Source organism: Lemur catta, chromosome 22 (assembly GCF_020740605.2).
Source record: "Lemur catta isolate mLemCat1 chromosome 22, mLemCat1.pri, whole genome shotgun sequence".
NCBI lineage: Eukaryota > Metazoa > Chordata > Mammalia > Primates > Lemuridae > Lemur > Lemur catta.
In genome coordinates this window covers 14880689-14903075 of record NC_059149.1, presented here as the reverse complement: position 1 = coordinate 14903075, position 22387 = coordinate 14880689, and the positions used below count along the sequence as shown (strand labels likewise).

Sequence of the window (22387 nt, the reverse complement as noted above, 5' to 3'; positions counted from 1 at the left end):
CCCGCATAAAGAGATGACACTGAAGCCTGTCTCTTTTGGTCTACACTCCGAATAGTTAAAAAAAAATTGAATTTTCTCATTGGAAACTCAATTGTGGGTCAATGCCACATGAGCATCCAGGATTCCCCAAGCCAAAAAGTTAACATATAAATAGCTCCTAGGATGGTGACATTCCTGGAGCATAAGGAAAAATTTTTAAATCTACCATCAAATCGGGAGATTTTAACAAAATTACCTCAGTAATCGATAAATCCAATGGGAAAAAAATAGTAAGCATATAGACTTGAAAAATAAAACTATAATTAACAAGCTTGATGTGTATGTGTATAGACTACCTATTACATATGTAATATACACAACATAACATAAAAGAACATAGCAGATTATATAATAGTATATACTATACTATAATAGATACAATATGTAATAATTATGATATATAATAGATAGGATAGATATAATAGTCATAGAAGAATATTACACAGCAATTGAAAGGAATGAACCAGAGCTGCATGTATTAACGTGCATAACAAAAAAATAATATTACAAATTGATATCATTTATGTAAAATATTAACACATTTAAACTATTCTTTACATAATCATACATTCATATGTAATTAAAAATTCTTAAATGTTCATGGGAATGACGAACTCCAAAATTAGGCTAGCGGTCACCTCTGGGGAAAGAAAGAGATTAATGAGATCGGGGAGTGACACACAGGGTCTGTAACTGTACCTGGTGACTCAGATTCTCCAAAAATAGAAATCTGAAATAGACATGATGCAAGGATATTTGATATACTCTTCTCCGTGCTCTTCTCATGCTTGATGTATTTTGTAATAAATTTTAAAATTAATAATTATTCACAAGAAAATGTAACACTGAGCACCGAGGCTGAAATTTCCTGTTTTGGTCTCCACAGATGCTCACCACGCAGGCAGAGAGCACTGGGAGCCCAGATGTCCCACCCTGGTTCCACCCTTCGTGAAATTTCCATTGTGAGTGACGTCACTAGGTCAAGAAAACATCCTAGCAACTGGGACGGGGAGGAAATTGAATAAGAATGTACCTAAGTAAAGCAGATGTAGTATAACTTAGAGCAGGGATTCTCAGGCCTGTTTCCTCTACTACATGCCTGAGAAATGAAAATCACATTTGAAATTCACTCCCAAGAGTAACCCAGATATTAGCTATATTTTTTAAAAAATAGCTAAGATTGACTATGGGTTAAACACAGTACCATGATCTGCTGATCTGCCAGCTGTAAGTCCACCTCTTTATCCTCCTCCTCATATCAGAAGAAAACAAAACAAAATATTTGAAGACAACAAGGCATTGACCTTGGACATCTAACCTCCTGGCCAGGCTTAGACCAGGGAAGCAGCGTTCCCGGCGTGGTTTGTGGGTTCTGGTGATGCTGTCTCTATAGCCTCTGCTGTTTCCTCTCATTCCCTCCCACAACTGCAGTTCTGAGAGTAAATCATTAACCCAGAGGAGGGAAGCAAATTAGGAACTCTGAGAAAAGATTGAGAGATGGAAAGATGCAGGAGCCAGTCACCAACAGGGGCGGCCGGAAGTGGGGTCGGAGGGGCATGGCCGGGAGAGGTTAATTCCCATCTTCTCTCTCCCTTTCCTTCTCTATCTTCTGGGCTATGCTGTCAACCCCAGTCATCTAAATTCCTCCAGAGCCTGCCCTGCAATAGTATGAAAAGAGAAGAAAGAGAAGGAGTGGCCCAAGTCAGGACGAAGAGAGGGGAGAGAGGGGAGGTAAGGGAGACAGGAGAGAAGGTCCCAGGGCTGTGGCCCATGCCCAAGAAGCCACACATACGTGAGGGACATGGTGAGCTGGGGAAATGGACTGAGGTGACTAACAGGACAAAACTAGTTTAGGAGAGGGCATGTACATGCTCATTTGTTTCAAAATACGAATGATAGCTACTTTTACAAATGCAGATGGGGTTTATACTTTTCATGATGTTCATACAGTTCTTTTAACTAAAGGCAAAAAAGATGTTCTATTTTGAAATAGCTTGTCCTATCAACACTCAAAATTTTAGGCAAGGTGTGCTTTCTGACACTCGTGAGCATGTGCTGAAGATAAGTCGTTAATAACGGAAGGTATTAGGCCGGGTGCGGTGGCTCACGCCCGTAATCCTAGCACTTGGGCAGGCGGATCGTTTGAGCTCAGGAGTTCGAGACCAGCCTGAGCAAGAGAGAGAGACCCCGTCTCTACTAAAAAAAACCAAAAAAAAAAAAAAAATAGAAAGAAATTAGCTGGACAACTAAAAATATATAGAAAAAATTAGCTGGGTATGGCGGCACATGCCTGTAGTCCCAGCTACTCGGGAGGCTGAGGCAGGAGGATCACTTGAGCCCAGGAGTTTGAGGTTGCTGTGAGCTAGGCTGATGCCACGGCACTCACTCTAGCCCGGGCAACAGAGTGAGGCTCTGTCTCAAAAAATAAAATAAATAAATAAAAATAAAGGAAAGTGTTGATTAATTTGAGGAAATCTGGCCATTTAAAATCTTACCACTTACTCCAGTGGATGCTGATCTTAATTTGAAAATATACACACACACACACACCCCCCATATTCTTTCTCCCTAAGAGAAAGAAGTTCCCATGACTTCTTTGAAACAAAAATAGCCATCAAACCTCTCCATTCTGTGACTATCCTTCCCTCCCACGCCCAGGCTTCCAGGGTGAGGCAGGAAGGGGAAGCAAGGAGATAAAACAGTTTCTTTATCAAGTTTCCCGTCATGATTTCTGAAAGGTAGTGTTGGAAGGGGAAGGCCCTAGCATCACAGCCACTCGAAGGTGGAAGCCATCTGAGATGTCGTCTCTGTCGCCTAGCCATGCTGGCATTTTCCCCACAGAAAGGGACAATAGATCCTTTCATTTCCATGAAGTCCAGTAACTAACAAATAACTGTGAATCGCTTTACAAATATCAAGTTAAGCAATACTAAACTAAGGATAAGAATGTGTGTGCAGGCCGGGCGCAGTGGCTCATGCCTGTAATCCTAGCACTCTGGGAGGCTGAGATGGGAGGACTCCTTGAGGTCAGGAGTTGGAGACCAGCCTGAGCAAGAGCAAGACCCTGTCTCTACTAAAAATAGAAAAATTAGCCAGGTGTGGTGGTGCATGCCTGTAGTCTCAGCTACTTGGGAGGCTGAGGCAGAAGGATCGCTTGAGCCTACGATGATGCCACTGGCCTCCACCTAAGAGACTCTGTCTCAACAAACAAAAAAGAATGTGTGTGCAATGAAGAGTCGGACACCAATTTTGATGTTTGACTGCTGACAGCTTTTAAGCCTCAGCCCTCCCTCTTCCCCACGTGCCCCACCCACACCTGGACAAGCTGATAGGAAAGCTTGAGCCCCAGGGTGTGGCCCAGCCCCAGCAGAGGGGCGGGGCCCTCTCACCCTGGCCCCACCCCCTAGTCAGAACTGACACACAGACCCATGGCCTTTCCTGGCCTTCTCAAGACACTTCAGACCTGCTTGAGAGGCCAGCTCTGCGTTCCCCAGAGACTTCGATTATGTACGTAATGCACCTCTTCAGCCCCTCCTGTGCGTGTATGGCGTCATCACTCTCAACATCCAAACAAAACTTTGGGTGAGGGCATTCAGGGATGTCACCATCTGCCTCTGCAGCAACCAATTTAGCATATATTTAAAATAATTGACTCACCATGACACTTACCATTATGTTTATGGATCCAACTGTAAAGACAATACGGTGACCAATAGTATCCATCTGTTTATTGTCATGATGCTTTAGGAGCTTCTGGGTTCAAGAGAAGACTTCATTCTCCCACTAAGATATCCTATGCGCAAAGATTTTCTAAATACCATAGTTTCAAGTAACCACAGAGTGTCTGTTTCTCTAATTCATGCCATCGCTCTTCTCTGTCTAGCCAAAGCACATACGGTGGGCTATTGTATGAGTAGAAGAAAATTGATGTACGATCAATTGGTTACTCATTTATTCCATATATATTTATTGAATACCTACTATGAGACACTGTTCTGCACAATGTGGACACAGTATAAAACATACAGAAGAGGTAGGAGAAAAATAATAATGGAGGAAAATGCAACAGATTGAGGGAGATCCAAAGTCCTAGGGCAGAAATGGGGAGGCGGAGATTTTAAACAGAGTGGTTTGGTTTCATGACTATTGTTCCCCAGATATATTTGGCTTTGCATATCCAGGCTCATGCCAGGGTTGTGCTTCCCTGTCATATTGACGATAGGTATAGCCACAGGACTTGCTTTGTCCTCTGGAATGGGAGCAGAAATGATGTGTGTGATTTCTGGACAGAAGCTTTAAGAGCAGTGTATGATTCCACCCCCCCAACCTCCCTGCAGCCCTTCCCACTGCGGTGCAATTGTGCAGAAGCAGGTCACAAGGAAGCCTCACTCAGCCAGAATCCCTGCTGATTCTATGATGAACCGAAGCCCATGACAATCTGCATTAGACACTTCACGTGAGCTACCTGTTGCTACAGCTAGTGAGGTCTTGGTATTGTTTCTTATTGCAGCACAACCCGGCCTACGCTAACTGATGCACATAGGCAGAGTAGACCTCACTAGGATGACAGATGATGGTGGCTTGAACCTGAGTGACAATAGCAGAAGAGATGAGAAGCCATCAGAATCTGGATATATTTTGACATATGGAAGAGCTAAGTCCTATGTGGCTGAAAACGTGAGACAAGTTACAGCAGACCATGCTGGTTCTGAGGGCATGGCAGAGACAGCTTGTGTAAAGAGCAACTCTAGAGGGGATCTCTTATGTTCCGGTAACAGTCTGGGAGGAAAGAAATAACCTAAATAACCTATCTAGTAAGTCTACAACAGCATAAGCAACCTGCTAAATAGTAAAAGTAAAAAAGAGATTTTACTGTCCACGATTAAGTTTTCCTACTTGTATAGTGGAGCATCATTGCCCTCTAGTGATAAAAGAGAAGAACGAACTCAGAGAAAGCTAGACGGTGACAACCAATGCTGCTGGGAAACACACATTTTGAAATTGGGGTTCTCTTTGTGCCATGACAGGTTCATTTATAACAAATTTTAATTGGGAGACACCATGAGCAATTCTATATCAGCGAAGATAAAATCTGGCATTAGGCCAGATTAGGATAAGTCCCCTAGAAAGCAGAACCCAAGCAAAAATTAAAGTTCTGGCACTTGGGAGCATGTTCAAGGACACAAGCGCGAGAAGAAAAAGAGAGTGAGACCAGTCAAGATGCAACACGATGCCACGCGATGTACGACAGCCCTGACTGTTGTGTCACAAAGAGCTGCAGACACACAGCAGGGCACGTTGCAGGCATGTTCACCCTGCACACAGGACTTCTCTAAAGGAGTTGGAAGAAGACAACGGATCTTGTAGTAATTCCTGAAAAGAATAGTAGGACTGTGTTACCCATTGGTCATTGTTCATTCCGTTGAGCTCATTCCCCAACCTTCTGAGTTGCGCCATCTTGGCCCCTGGCAACCGTGCAGGCCATATCCAGTGTAACCTCATCTTAATTTCATCTGCAGTGACCCATTTCCAAATAAGACCATGTTCTCAGATATGGGGCTCAGGCGCTTTGTGTCCCTCCATGCCACCCTGTTTCCTCACTCCAACTCTCTCCCTAGCAGCCATCGACTCTAACTTGGATGTTCTTCCTTCTAATCGGGGTCCCCACAAGTCCTCTCAGCCCCTGTGACCCAGGGTCCACATCACGGCTACTGTTGGTTTATCATTTCTGCAGGTAGAGGCAGTTCTAGTGGCTTCCACCTTTCCCACCGTAACAGCCCTCACTGCCCAGCTCAGGGAACCAAGGTGGGGATTGTGGCAGCTGCTAAGTATGTCTATTCCAATCATGCCTTCCAGGACACGGGATGCATTCAGAGGACCCACTCACTGCGTGATGGCTCTGAGCTAAAACCCTGTAAGCTCCTACTTTGGTGGATGGACCACAGTAATGTTTTGGGGCCTCCTGGAATGAGTGTCAATTCAGAGACACTGTCCAATAATCCCCAAAACATCTGATTATTTCCCCATCTCCAATGCGATTACCCCAGTAAATAGCACTAAGTCCACTGAGGGAAGACGGGGAGAAAGATGAACATGAACTTGTGGCTGTGTAGCAGGCTCCTTCCTCAAGGGGACCCAGCCTCTCCTTCCCCGGGGGGTTCTGGGTCTGTAAACCGGCTCAAGTCTGGGAAATGATTCAAAGGCCATGACTTGCTTTTGATGATTTAAGTTGGACTTCTGTTTACTCAACCTAGAACTCTTCTGCTTACACAAATCAAGAATTTAGTAGACTGCCCATTTCTTTTCCAGGTACACCACAATCAACTAGCCAGGGCCATGGGTCTCTGAGTCAGATTGCTGCTTTGGTCCTGCTGTCCATTACAGAAACCTCGCCACGTTGTCTTTGGTCCCTGCTACCCCGGGATCACACTGGCCGCTTTGCATCTAGGGGTCCCAGTTTGATAGCAGCAGTTCCCACTGGACTTTCTGACCTGCAAAGAAGAACAACCCAATCTGTGGGCCCTTCCCCTCACCAATGCATTTCTCAGTCACGATGAAAGGTGTGGACTATTCCAGGGTGAGGGTCTTACATGATAAAATACACTCAACATCCCTTCCTCTTACAGTACCCCAGTCCAGGTCTGGCATTTTTACTTTAGGCCACTTTTGAGCCCATGTTCAGCAAACCAACTTAACTGCTAAAGAGTCCTTTCTCACCCCTCAAACATTGAGTTCAGAACCTCTACTAGTCTCTACAAAAATTAAAAAAAAAAAAATTAGCCAGGCGCGGTAGCAAGCACCTGTAGTCCTAGCTACTCTGGAGGCTGAGACAGGAGGTTAGCTCAAGCCCAGGAATTTGAGGTTGCTGTCAGCTATGATGACGCCACTGAAACTCTAGGCAATAGAGCAAGACCTTGCCTCAACAAAAGGGAGGGGGGAGGGGAATCTGAGCATAGCGTTTTAAGAATATCCAATTCAATATGCAAATCGCTATCACTGGCCCAATCTATAGCAGCTTTAAATTTTACTTCGCTCTCCAACTAAAACATACTTAATACAAGATTATCAACTCCTGCAGCAAATCATGAACTCAAACCCAAAACAATAAGCAAACAGGGGAAAAGACATTAAGCTGGATTCTCTTTTATTCCATATCCTTCTACTAAGGAGAAATGGGGTAAGGATTTAGTGGAACATACCTAAAGAAAAACTCTTTCCTCTGTAACATAAATTACAATTTCTCCTAAGTTTTACTGATGAAGAAAGGATACTTCTACTCGTAATACCCTTGCAACTAACCCCTAAGTCACATTTTAAAATCTCATCAAGGGTTGGTTTGTTTTAAATTGGTTCCTACAGTATAAACGTAAGGCTCTTGGGTTACAACACTTGGCTAAGAGTAACCATGTGATCTCTGATGGGCTGGGAGGCTTGCAGATTTAATTACTTTTTTAAAAAGCAATTTTTAGCAAGGTTTCCACGCCATTCCTAAATCACTTTTTGAAAACATTTACCAAATGACTAAGGTAGGACTACCACATAAAATTATCGTCTAAGGAGAACTTCTGCACGAACCCTTCCTTTGAGAAAAAGGGCAAAAGAAATAACACCAATCTGTGTTGAAGCTAACAAAGAATGAGACTAAACCCATTTGTTTTTATAGATTCTGTCATTTTAATGTAAGATTGAAACAGACTATTACAACAATATTTGAGATTCCACAGAGAACTGCATGCTTTTGCTATTAAAAGACCTTTGTTGAAGCATTTGAACTTTAACTCTTAGTAATTGAAGAAATACGGATATTTCAAGTATTTTTGTCAGTACACAATTATTCACAACAACCTTCTAGATACTTATTTTCTACCTTTTCCTAAGAAAAGTAATTCTCACTTACCAGAAGGCTACCACCACTGAAGGATTCAAAGCTCTGGAGCTCAAAAGTGATCAGAAACCACAAATTAGCTTGATTAGTACTCCAAAGCTTGGTTTAAATGTTTAAAGATCAGCAAACATCAAATAATACAATAACAAATAAAATATTATTGTCTCTATAAGGTAACAACTCATTAACTACAATCCACCTAAGACTGAAATTTTCTGTACTCAGTCCATAACCCCTTCACTCTTGATGCATCACAGTTTTTAGAAATTAAACAATGTATTTTCAGCATTCCACAGTAATTATCACTTTCAAAAACTGCAACATACATCTGCATGTTACACTAACATACAATACGTAAGTACTTTGTCATATAGCAACTCTTAGCCTCAAATAATGGCATACAAAAAGCTACACAGGACAAAACACCACAGGACTTCTGCATATCCTCTTTCACCAGTTGTTAGCAGGTAGCACTTTTTCTAAAGAGAAAGTGATGAAAAATCAGAAATTTTTCATCCAGTGTTTGACTTTAAGTTTCTACTTTATCGTCTTCTGGTACCACCATATCCTAGAATGAGAATAATAAAATTTATATTAGTTTTTAAAATTGTATAGAATTGCACATAAAATTACAAAAGTAATATATGTTTACTGTTAGCAAATGAATGAGAGGGAGATGAGGGAAGGAGAGGAAGCGGTTAGGTGACACAGGACCGTGCGCCACAGCGCAGTGCCTCCCACACCAACCTTCCCAGTCATCGAGCCTATGACACAGGCTTGCTGGGAACGACCTTTCAGTCAGGACACCAAAAGAAGACTGTTCTACGGTGGGGCCAACATGGTACAGGCAATACTCAAAGTCTAAACCAAAATTGCAGAGGCCAGTGGAACACAAACCATGCCCTGATACTTCTCCCAACTCCAGCAGTAAAAAGAAGTAAGGTGGGGATGGTTATGGACTTTCAGTGCTACTTAGACACCACACACGCACACACACACACACATGTATCCCATCCTAACAGGCAGGCTACAAGATGGTAAGTCTTCCCATTTGGAAAGTCTCTCAATTATTTTCAGGCTTCCTTTTAGGTTATTTGGTAATGTTTTATGATTTTCTTCATGTAAGTCCCACACAATCCTAGCTGATAGAACTTTTTGCAGGATTTTTTGCAAGTTTTGTTTCTACTGAGAATGAGTTTTTTTCTGTCATGGTATGTCTTCCCTAGCCATGTTTTTATATATTCTCCCAATTATTACCCCTCTTTTCCTTCCCAACAGTAACCACTATCTTAACATCTAACACCAGAGGTTAGTTTTGGTTGTTTTTGAATATGTATTTTATAAAATACAAATGTTATAACCATATTGCATATATTCTTTTGTCTGGCTTCTTGATATTTGGTAAACCTATCCATGTTATTTCACACCACTGCTTGTTTATTTTCATTGTTGTACACTATACTACTGTGTACAATAAATATAACTCAATTTATTCATCCATTTTATCGCTGATGGATACGTGGGTTGCTTCCAGTGGAGGCTATTATAAATACGGATGCTATGAACATTCTTGTACTTATCTGTCAGTGTACAAGTATATGCATTTCTGTCACTATCTATCTGAGAGTGAAACTGCTGGGTCTTGGGTATGCTTAGGGTCAATTTTAGTAGGCAATACCAGTTTTTCAAAGTGAATGTATCAAATTATATCCAAACCAGCACTATAAGAATTCCACTCTTACATTTTAAAACATATTTAAATGTATTTTTCAAGAATCAATCATTGTTCTATAACTTCCTTCTCCTGAAAAAGACAAATCTAATTAGCAGCAATCTACTACCCACTCATTACCTACCACTTCCCTTTTTCTGCTACTTAGCTTGATGTTTAACTCCAAACAGTTATTATTAATACTTTATCTTTGCTTTTTACAAAATATCCTTTTAGCCATTGCAGAAAACATTATAATCATAGCTTTGACAATTATTTAAAGTATAGCTCAATACATTTTTGCAATTGTACTGAATTTAAAAAGTTCAAGCTTCTACTTAGAAAATTCTGGTTTAGAGCTTAAAGGATCCCTCAAGATCACCAAATTAAACATATGTGGAAACTAGCATTCAGGAAGATTTAAATTAAAACCTTGGTTTATGGTAGAGCTGAGCCTAAATCAAATCCCTGTTTGATTTTTAAAGAATGCTTAGAAGTAGGAAGAAAGAATGAAACTGAATTATATTTTAATCTCAGTTAATTGTGCTATTAATAAAAGTATTATTGATGGCTATACCAAATAAATCCATGATTGCTAAATATATAATCATCTTAATTTCCCATACTATTTCTGAATTTTACTGCTACGTAAGAGGAATTTCTATATTTTTGCTCTTACCTGATGCAGTTCTGGTTTTCGTATCCGAGGTAGAATATGCCGAATTGCCACTTGAGCCACCACGAAGTGGTGAGTAAGCGCGGCTATTCCAGGTGCTGGAGTAGGATGGAGAAGAAGATGGGAAGTGCCACGAGTCTGAGAAGGGCGTTGCTGCTCTTTAAATACATAGAAGCAGGTTAGGCGTTCTTCTTGTGACTATGATTTTTAAACACCTTCCTGTTTCTAAACTATTACGAAAAAAATACTTTTATCAAGTGTTTTCTTCCCTGAATGTTCTGGTATATCAGGGCTGGCATAAATTATGTTATATTTTTGCCATTGTTATGGTCATTGCTATGGGGGAAAAGTGACAGGGAGTAAATGTTCTTTCTTTCTGAATTTACACTCAAAAAAATATAAACTTAAATTATTAATACCCTTAATACTCAAGACATTTCTTTCTGGCCTTACTGCTATCACTCTCCTACCAAAACAGGCAGCTAACTGTTCCCCAAATTTTTTGTTTCTTCCTGCCTTCTCATTTTCTCAGATGCCAAGTAAACAGTCTTTTCCCTACCTCATAATATCTATGAGGACAATGTAGGAAGGAAGAAATACAATGAAAGAAAATAACAGATACAATATTGATCAAAGCACATACAATGTATCTTCCTCATCCCCAGAGAATCTGATTTAATAGGGCAATGTCATCATAATTTATTTTTCTTAGTAAAACCAAATGCACTCAAATTGTAAGCAAAACAAAGAAGCCTATAAAACAAAGTTGGATTAAAGACCAAGTGAGAGAATGCAAAGCCTACCTATTGCTGCCAAACAAGTATCCTAATATTCCTCCAGTTCCCAGGCCAGTCCAGAATCCTGGTCCTGAATTTTCATATCCTTGTTGTCCTGTGAAAGCACTACCAAAACCAGAAGTCGCACCACGGCCAGTATTCTGCGGTTCTTAAAATAAAAACGATTTGTTATGTACCCTCACTTAAATATAACACAGCCTACAGAAGCAAAGATAATAAAACATTTCAATTATTTCATTTGTACTGTATGATTTATTAATACTCAGGCCTCAACTCATGAACAAATTATATTCAAAAAGGTATCTGTAAAATATTGGCTTATAACTAACGAGTACATTTCCCACAGACATGGGAGAAGGAGGGAAATATTTTGGGACTCAAGGGGAGGAAGAGTCTTCCTAAAAGATTACATCTGCCCAGGCCGGGCGCGGTGGCTCATGCCTGTAATCCTAGCCCTCTGGGAGGCTGAGGCGGGTGGATCGCTGGAGGTCAGGAGTTTGAGACCAGCATGAGGGAGACCCCGTCTATACTAAAAATAGAAATAAAAAAATTATCTGGACAACTAAAAATATATATAGAAAAAATTAGCCGGGCATGGTGGCGCATGCCTGTAGTCCCAGCTACTCGGGAGGCTGAGGCAGGAGGATCGCTTAAGCCCAGGAGTTTGAGGTTGCTGTGAGCGAGGCTGACATCATGGCACTCACTCTAGCCAGGGCAACAAAGCGACACTCTGTCTCAAAAAAAAAAAAAAAAAAGATTGCATCTGCCCTGCTCAAGACCAGCTACTATAACAGAAGAGGACCCCACTTTTCACTTTCTTTCTGCAGTGTGAACGTCTCTAAGAGCTCCAAAGGAGAGCTGCACCTGAGGTCTCTAATGGGGAAATCCAAGTGGAGGCAGCCAGATACTTATCTGCAGCAGCTGAGAAGTCAGATCTCAAAGGGACCTAAAAAGTATCTTCTGCTCACAGGAAGGTTTTTTAAATTGATGCATAATATACACATTGGAAAGTGTGCTGATCTTACATGTATGGCACAGTTAAGTCCGTACAGACATACCCCCATTCATATAACTTCCAACCACATCCATAAACCATTTCTAGCACCCCAGAAGGCTCCCTCGTGACAATTCCAAATAGATACCCACCTACATCACAGACAAGCACTACTTGACTTCTCTCACCATATTTCAGTTTTGTCCATTCTTTAATTTTTCATAAATAGGATCATACAGTATGTACTCTTTTGTGTCTGAAAACATCATGTCTATTTGCATCAATCCTACTGTTGCATTTATTAGGTTTTTTTTTAACCAAGTGTAGTATTCCATTGTGCGAAAAACTCGTAATTTGTCCCATTCTAATGTTTATGGATATTCTATTTCCAATTTGGGGCTATTATGAATAAAACTGCCATGAACATTTCTTGTGCATGTCTCTTGGTGTACATAAGCATTCACTTCTCTTAATTACATATCTAGGAATGGAATTGCTGGTCATAGGGTTGGCATTATGTTTAATTTTAATAGATACTGACAGTTTTCCAAAGTGTTTTACCATTTTAATTCCTATCAGCAAAGTAGGAAAGTTCTAGTCACTCTACATCCGTGCCAATCCTTGGTAATGTCTACTTAATGATAGCCATTATGGTGGTTATCTGGTGGCTAAATATCATCTCATTATGGTTGGACTTGTGTGTGTGTGACTAGTCAATTGCAGCAGTGAGAAGGAGGGGAAAGTAGTAGAACAAGTTCAATCTGTAACTGACTGCGATCAAGCGAGATAACTCACTACCTTCAGACCAGCCCTCATTATGGTTTTAATCTGCATTTCTCTGAAGACTAATGACGCTGAGCACCTTTCCAAGTTTTTATTTGACCATATGGATATCTTCTTTTATTATAAAACGGTTGTTCAAATCCTCTGCCCATTTTTAAAATTGGGTTGTCTGCCTTTTCTCAGATTTGTGGGAGTTCATTATATATTCTAGATACAAGTCCAGAATATATATATATATATATATATATGTTAGAAATAAGTTTTAAAAATATTTTCTCCCAGTCTGTGGCTTGCCATTTCACTCTCTTAATAGTGCCTTTTCATGAGCAGATGTCCTTAATTTAAATGAAGTCTAATTTATCCATCCTTTTCTTTTATGCCTAGTACTTGTGTTCTGTTTTAGAGATCTTTGCCTACCCTAAGGTCATGACAAATATTCTCCTACTTTATTCTGGAAACTTAATTGTTTTCCCTTCTATGTTGAGATCTATAACACTTAATGAATTAATTTTTACACATAGTGTGACACAGGGGTCAAGATAAATGCTTATTACCAAAGCTGGTCAAGTTTTCCTGATTAAGATGATCTACAATTTAATCCATATCCTTAAAATAGCAATCACAGTATGCCCTTATAGAGAAGCAGAAGAGGTAAAAGAAGTTGAAAGTAAAAAATAAAATGAGAAGACAATCTACTTTGGTTTCCCAATGCAACCATTTTGTATTTCAGAAATGAGCATAGGATACACCTCCTCACTTCCACCCTATTTACTGCCATTGACGAGGGAAACATACCTCTGAATTCAAACTTAAAGCCTGGAGAAGGAGGTCCTCCAAACTTAAAGCCTGGAGGAGGAGGTCCTGCTGAGTTGGTGAATCTCTGATAATGGTGGGAAAATGGAGGATACTCAGAATACGGAGGAGGAGAATGCTGACCATCGCTAAGGAACAGCTTATACACTGCAAAGGCAATACCAAGTAACACCACGATGGTGATCAATCCACCCATGCTACAGGAATCTGCCGAGTACCACTTGTTATAATAATCAGAGAAAGAGGTAAAGCCATAGTGTTTTCCAGACTCTTTCAATTTCTCCAGGCCAAGTTTAGTATAATCTAAATTATACTCCAAGCCACAGGAACCTCTTAGTATATACTGGTCTTCAGAGTGTTCATAGCCTTCACAGCTCACCACAGTTTTTCCAAATTTGTATGCAACATCTAAATCGGTCTTACATTCCCACTGTGAAGAAAAATAGAAATAGGGTATTAGAAATGAAAATTTTTCATTTAATATACATTATTTGGGCTATAGCTGTCATAAAACTACAAAACGAAACAAGGGAAGGAATGATCAACAAAATTCCGGACAATGGGCATTTATGTTGAGGGGAGGGCAAAGTAGGGGCTTCAAAGGTAATGGTGACATAGTGTTCTACTTCTTATGCTGGGTACACAAGTGTTTATTACTGTTCTTTACATATACATGTCATATGTTCTTTTGTACACATTAGGTATTCCATAATTTATAAAATTTAAGCAAAATTTCAAAATGTCAACTTTTTGCCCCTATTGTTCAAGATGCTTTCTAATTTAAAAATAGAGATTTTTTTAAAAGATGTTAAGACTCAAAAATCAGCATCATATTATGATAGATACATACAGCATCAGAGATACAATATAACCTGCTGGGAAAAAAACCTTCTACACAAATTTTATATAACCATGGACTAACTTTCCAGGGCCCAATCCTATGTAATCCTCTTACATTTTTTAAAAGATATTTAGAAGGCTGGGCATGGTGGCTCACGCCTGTAATCCTAGCACTCTGGGAGGCCGAGGCGGGTGGATCGCTCAAGGTCAGGAGTTCGAGACCAGCCTGAGTGAGACCCTGTCTCTACTAAAAATAGAAAGAAATTATCTGGCCAACTAAAAATATACATAGAAAAAATTAGCTGGGCATGGTGGCGCATGCCTGTAGTCCCAGCTACTCGGGAGGCTGAGGCAGAAGGATCGCTTAAGCCCAGGAGTTTGAGGTTGCTGTGAGCTAGGCTGACGCCACGGCACTCACTCTAGCCCGGGCAACAGAGCGAGACTCTGTCTCAAAAAAAAAAAAAAAAAAAAAAGATATTTAGAAAAATGCAAAAAGAACCTTTGCTAGCCTCAAAAATCTCCACCTTAAAAAAAAAAGCCCAAGTTCAGTTTAAATTATGTAACTATATTTTGTGCTGAAAAGATAATATGCTCCTTTAACAATGAGATACAAGCTAAAGTAGATTTAATTGGTTCTACTGCCTTTCTGTAAGTTTTTGTACAAATAATTTTCCTCTTTCAAAGTTCAGATACACTATTTTACTTTTTTTTATAATAGCTATATTGAGATACAATTCACCCATTTCAATGTTTTTGGTATATTCAGAGTTGCATAATCAACACCACAATCAATTTTAGAATATTTTCATCACCTCCAAAAAAAATCTTACACTCAATAGCAGTCACTCCCCACCCATTCTACTTTTTGGCTATTATGAATAATGCTGCTATAAACATTTATATACACATTTTTATGTGGATGTTTTTAATTCTCTTGGATATATACCTAGGAGTGAAGGACTAGGGCATGTGGGAATTCTATACTTAAACTTTTAAGGAAATGCCAGAGCTTTCCAAAGCAGCTGCACCATTTTACATTCCCAACAGCAGTAAATAAGGGTTCCAATTTCTCCATATCCTTGCTAACACTTGCTATCTTTTTTATTATAGCCACCCTATTAGGTGTGAAATAGTATCTTATTGTGGTTTTGATTTGCATTTCCCTGCTGGCTAATGATGAAAATTTTTTCATGTCTTTATTGGTCATTTGCATATCTTCTTTGGAGAAATGTCTATTCAGATGCTTGGCCATTTTCAATTTGGTTATTTGTTTTCTTATTGAGTTTTAACAGTTATTTTATATTCTAGATACAAGTCCCTCCTCTCAGATACGATGTACAAAGCCTCTTCCCATTCTGTGGATTGTCTTCACTTTCTTGATGGTGTCTTTTAAAACCCAAAAGTTTTTAACTTGGATAATATGCAATTTTTCTTATTTTGTTGTTGTTACTATACTATTTTACTTTTTAAATATTAATAATTTTATTTGGAGGAAGATTTGTAAGTTTGCCAATTTAGGTAAATGAAACAAGCTGGATCTACACTGATAGTTCACGTAAACTGCCACTTCCTTAATAGTGTATACTAAAAATGGCTTCTAAGTACTATATTCAAATTTAAGCTCTTGGAATTGGAGACGGCTCTCTCCTGATACTAAACATAAGCCAACGTATGATATGCTCACCACTTCTTTGCCCATGCTATTCCCTTCTCTATCTCTTCCTCTCTAAAAGCCTTATCATTCCTTCCTAACACAGCACAAATATATCATCCTTTAAGTCTTCCCACTGCCTGCAACCAGACATCACCATTACTGTCTTTTTTTCCATCAAGACTGTAAAAGTAATTAAAAGTAAAGTGGAAGTAAGACTTCTGCTTTAATCTACAGATTCTATGATTCAATTTAGTAACACTGGGGGGAAAAAATCTGGTGAAAGCATCACCCAGTAAACACGAAGTCTCTCTCTGAATTGCACAGGCCATGCATAAAGATTCTATCAAACAAGAATATCACTCTGATGGAGGGGGAAAAATTGTCAGCACAAGTTTCTTGCCTAGTGACAAGTCATCTTAAGTACTTTTTGAAAGCAGGCAGAAGACAAAGTAGAAATATATAAGTAGTGATTTAAACTGAGTTCATTTAACAAAATCTATTCCATTTCTAAAGCATATTCAATTTTATAACTTCAAGGAGATCCTCTGCTCTATATACAAAAGAGTCCCAGAGACAATAAATAAAGCCCACTGAAATGCTTCCATTCAAAAGTAACCACCCTCAGTTCTAAAACAAGTTTAAAATCAAGTGATTGAAGCACAATAGGGATACACGTACTCCTACTATTTATAATCTATGATTACTGATCATCTTAACTTTATTTCTTAAGAGTAGGTGGCATTCTTTGATGAATGACAAGAAAATGATAACCATAAGAGACCCCCTACTCCCATCCTCAAGTATATAAAAAGTTCTGAAAATTTACTGATGTCTTAGAAGGAAGTCATGGCACAAAAATTACAATGAATATTTATTTCCAGACTTTAAAAGCAGTCCATTCCTTTTGGAAGATGTTTCTTCCAGAGGAAAAGTGGTTGATTTATTTATATATTTTAGGTTGACCTGAGATAGTCTTCCCAAAACACTGAGTAATGTCCCAATGAACAGTTTATTGAATAAAAATTCCATTTAGACTGTCACCAATGTGGTGGCTATTACCTGTACATCATAACCATCCCATCCTTTGTTCTGACACTGTACGACTTTTGGTGTGTAAGAATCACAACCAGCTGTGCCTCCAACACATTGCAACTGTGGGATGGGATCCAGCCTGCGAGAGGTGGTATAGCGGTCGTAGTGGAGGGTAACAGCTTTTACATCCCGCAACAGTATTCTGTCTGAAACGGTAAGAACACAGATAAGCACAAAGTAAACAGCTTGTCACAGGAACACAGAAAGATTCATCATCATAAAACTCTTGTCATAGGAAATAGTTTCAAAAGTGTCTTCCTCGCCTTTTGAAGAGGACTAGGAAAGATGAATCCATTTCTCAAAGCCACCCCAGCAACATTCAGGCCTTTTGCACAAAATTCAGATGATCGCATCTTTAAGACCTCCCCCTTCATTGCAGGCAAGATGCTTTTATAACACCAGCTCTACATAATTTTTGCTAAATCAGTACAAAGTTAATTAATCTGAAACACTGTACTACTGTGTAATAATAACATTAGCAAAAAACATACAAGCTTGTCCTTAAAGTACATTTAATGATTTAAATGTCCATGAACAGGTGAAGAGATTAATAAATTCTAACTTAACAGTGAAATATTCTACAGCAGTTAAAATGAGCGAGCAACCCAGATCCGTAGCACGCACAGTTTACAGTAGGGTTCCAGCTCCCGTGACAATCTAATGGTGCCACTGATCAGACAGGAGGCGGAGCTCAGGTGGTGATGCAAGAGATGGGGAACAGCTATAAATACAGCTGAAGCTTCACTTGCTCCCCTTCCACTCACCTCCTGCTGTGTGCCCTGGTTCCTAACAGGTCAGGACAGGTGCCAATCCAAGGTCTGGGGGTTGGGGACCACAGTTCTAAAGGACAACCAGCCCAATCTCTTCAGCAAACCAGTAGCACAAAAAAGGAACTGTCCTAGATTTTTTTTAAAGTTAAGGGGTAATATAACCAACCAGATGCAATGCACAGTCCTGGATTGGGTCCTAGTTTGAACAAACTAGCTACAAAGGACATTTTAGGAACAACTATTAATACGTTATCCGAATATGGAATGAGTAATTAGTTGTTATTAAGAAATCAGGATTTCTGTCAAGTATAATGGTATTTTCACCATACGAGGAAAAGTTCCTTTAAGAAAAAGATGAATACTGAAGGATTTAGTGGTGGCCTGTCTTAATGTCCGTAATTTATGTTAAAATACTTCAACATTTAAAAACTGAGAGAGTTGAAAAAAAATAAAGCATATAAAAGTATTGATAACTTTGCATTAAAATTTAAAATATCTTTCCCAGAAGCCCACCAGTAGACTGACTAGAGTGCCTAGCTTCAAGAGATTCTACTAAAATGTGTATTTAGCTTTTCCAGTACTTAAACGGTGGTAAACAAGGAAGACAATGGCTTTAAGTAATCATCTGACAGTGTCTGCCACACTCGGCACAAATAGATGAGATAACATTTTAGAGTTTCTGAACCTACAAAATCTAAGAGAACTTCTCAAAATACAACCCTGTATTAATAAATAAGAGAATCTGACATCAATTACCAAAAGTCAACAGCTTTTTCTATACCTGTAATATCCAGTTAGAAATAAAAATGGAAAGCCTATCTCACTAGGCCTATCAAATTATGGACAAAACACATACATAGACACATAAAATACCTACAAATAAACTTAAGGCCAGTACACAATCTATATAAGAGAGTATACATATAAAAAGACCTAAACATATTGTCCTCAAGATATAAGACTAAAAAGAATAAAATAAAAAATATAAAAAGACCTAAATATAATGTACTTTCAACCAAGAACCCAGTATGTTTTTTTTGAAAGTGGAAAGAAATTATGTTAAAAGTCCTGTGGAAAAATTGATGCTTATACATAGCCAAATTTTTTGGTAAAAGAATGCACTGCTTTACCTGACAGTAAAGGTTACTATATTATTATCATCATCAAAATACTGTGGAATTGGAACAAACAGACAAGGGAACTGTGAAACATAAGAAAGTCTAGAAACAAATCCAGATACATGTGGGAATTCAACATAAGATAAAGTGGTCATCTTAATTCAGTGGAAAAAAGATGCCTTCTTCAATAAACGACACTGGCATAATTGACTATGCAGTTAGAAGAAAATCTACCTAATGCTATATAAAAATTTAATTCCACATGAGCTAAAGATCTAAAATTTCCAAGAACTATTAAAATAAAATATGCTATATTAAACCCAAACTATCACTTCATACATATAAAACTAAAAATATGGATGTTCAATGGTTTAAAAAATATTAATACTTTTAATAAACTAATAAACTAATAAAAATAATAAATTGAACTTACTGTAACAGCAAGACCAACTTGTTATGACTTTGGTCAAGGCATTTAATTTGTGTAGAAGTTTCTTCACCTATAAAATTAAAATAATATCAACCCTGAATTTGTTGTAAAGCTTAGATATCATTTACTAAAATTATCTGGCGGAGTACCTGATGCACTGATAAGTGATCAAGTATGACAAATATTACTGAGAATGTTTTAAGAGCTATGCACACATGGGGTATCATTACCATAACCCTACAGCATCTTTCTTTCCTAGAGATCCTTAAGGTCTATGGACAAAAGGCTCATATCCATACCTGTTACATCAGTCAAGAGACACGAGGAGTTCCCTGAACTCCAGACTCATAAATCAAAATCCACTTGTTGCAGGTCTCAAACTTAAGATAAACAAAACCAAACTTCCCCAAAGCTGATTCTCCCATATTCTTCCACATCTCAGGAAATGGTCATTCCATGCTTTTAGTTGCTCATGCCAAAAGCCTTGGAGTCATCCTTGTCTTCTCTGTCTCTCACCCCAACATCTAATCCATCAGAATTATCATGTCAGCTCCATCTTCAAAATAGCTGAGAAGAGAATCCAGCCACATTCACCAACTCCACTGCTCCTCCCTTGGTCCCAGTGGCCCCCCTGCTTCCCTCCTGCCCACTTCAGTCTGTTTTCCACAGAGCAGCCCAAACGAGCCTTTAAAAATATAAAGCATATCAGGTCATTTACTCCTCTCCTTTCAGGTTTTTAATCAAGTGTCACTTTAACAGTGAGTCACTTATTTCCTAACCAATGTCTAATTTTTAAGTCCCCACTTCTGCCTACACTCACTGTCTTCCTTACCCTGTTTTCTTGCTGTCCATACCACTTTTCACCATAGGGCATGCTGTTTACTTGTTTATTGTCTATTTCTCCTCAACAGATGTAAATTCCTTAGGGGCAAGACACTCTGTTCTACTCACTGCTATATTCTCAATATGCAAAAGAGTGACAAATATAAGACTACATTCAGTAAGGAATTCTGAAAATTCTTAATCTCTTTAAAATGGTGTTTTTTTCCCAGACAAATTATTGCTCTATGTTAGCTAAAGACAAAGTGAGTACATCCAAAGTCAAACAAAAGAGAAATCAGGGAGTAATTATTGCTTTACTAAAGGACTTAATAAAAGATATCCCAATAAAGTACCTTCATAAAACAATTCCTCAAAGTAAACTTAGAGCTTATATAAATCAATTGAGTTTACTCTGCAAAATATCTTGGTGCTTTTTGTTCCAGAACAATTGTTTCGTAGTGTAGGTGAACTAAGAGCCACCAGGAAGTAGTTCACCATTAATTTACATTTCGTTTTTTTTTTTTTATAGTTCTTCTGACTCTTCAGCTGTAAACTTCCTTTTTCTTTTAAGAATTGATTGAGAATCCAACTAATGAATGTTTCATTCCAGGTTTTAAATTATAATTTTGATCTAGTCTCCAAAATACATACGGAAAATGTACAAACATTTAAATCCAACTGGGCTTTTTATTTACTGGCAATAAAACATCCACAACAAATGGGCAATAAAAGTGTCTGCAAACAGCACCTTCTCTCTTATTTCAGCATGTAGGAATAAAACAGGATATTACAGAAATAAACCTGTTGCTTCAATTTTAAAATGTTGGCCTTTCCAATCATCAAATCACAAATGCAATATTGACATGCTTTCCATGCCATAACAGCTTTACTCCCCCAAACCAAAAAATGATGTCATTTCAGTTGTTGAAAAATCATTTTTTAACATAATCCCAATTTAACAGCACGCATCGTTTATCAAATGGAAAAAGCCAAAATCGATATGTGTATATACAATATATATGTATTAACTGTACGGAACATTATCGATCCCAAAAACATTCTTTAGACAATTTTAATAACATAGATACATAATAGACCCCTTCCCTAGAAATCACTATATATCATCACCCAAAAAGAAACAAATAAGGCAAAATTATTTTTTAAATTCCAATGTAAACCAATGGGAAAAGCTCGTGTAACACAGTGTACTTCACTGGAAAGGCCAGAATGAAAAGCAGGAGCTCTGCTCACAAAGACCGTACCATCTATGATTCTGCTAACCAACCTACAAGGTTTGCAGCCCTGTCCGCTAAATGTGACTCAGAAACTGCCGCCGGCATGGCAACTGCTAGCCCTAGCAACGGGCAGCCATGACAACACTCAGCGACGACGACATCAGACAAGCATAACAACAAAGCAAGATCCGCAGATGAGTGTTGAGCTTTGCAGCCAGACTCAGACATGGGGGTTGAAACCCGAGAAAGAAGAAGGCGGGTAAATTCTGGCAGTCCAGGGAAGGGAGTAAGGGGATGATGGTACGAACCCAGAGTCGTCCCGCCCCACCCACTGCCGAACCATCCCCGTAGGATGCCCGGGAAGAGCAAAGGCGCCAAGCCGGGCACAGATGAAAAGCAAAGAGGATAGAAATGGGGAATTAAGGCAGAAAGACTCTGGGGCGACGAACGGAAACGGTCGTCTGCACCCGCTGAAGGCTGCAGAGAAGGCGAGCGAGGTGCCCGAGGACCCCGACAGCAACTCACCAGGATCGTTCCGGCCCAGCGTAGCGCCCGCAATCAGCAGAAGCAAAAGTAGGCCGAGGAGGGGGCAGCGCCCGGCCGCTCCCAGCCCGCCCGCCGCGGCCATGGCGCTGGGTGAAGATGGCGCGCGGCGGCCGGGCACTGGCGGGCCTGAGGCCGGCTGCGGAAGTGCGCGAGCCGCTGCGTACAGACCTCTGGGGCTTCGG

General features: G+C 39.3%; 1 protein-coding gene across 1 annotated transcript; it reads right to left on the bottom strand.

The window, feature by feature from the left end:
* Positions 1–7689: 7689 nt before the first annotated feature.
* SARAF (store-operated calcium entry associated regulatory factor) lies at positions 7690–22387 on the bottom strand. Its single transcript, XM_045535364.1, has 6 exons — positions 22185–22387; positions 17252–17430; positions 13681–14128; positions 11115–11256; positions 10315–10469; positions 7690–8492 (listed from the first exon to the last, which is right to left on the bottom strand). Exons 1-6 carry the CDS (start codon positions 22285–22287, stop codon positions 8467–8469), a joined length of 1053 nt encoding a protein of 350 aa, XP_045391320.1. The 5' UTR covers positions 22288–22387; the 3' UTR covers positions 7690–8466.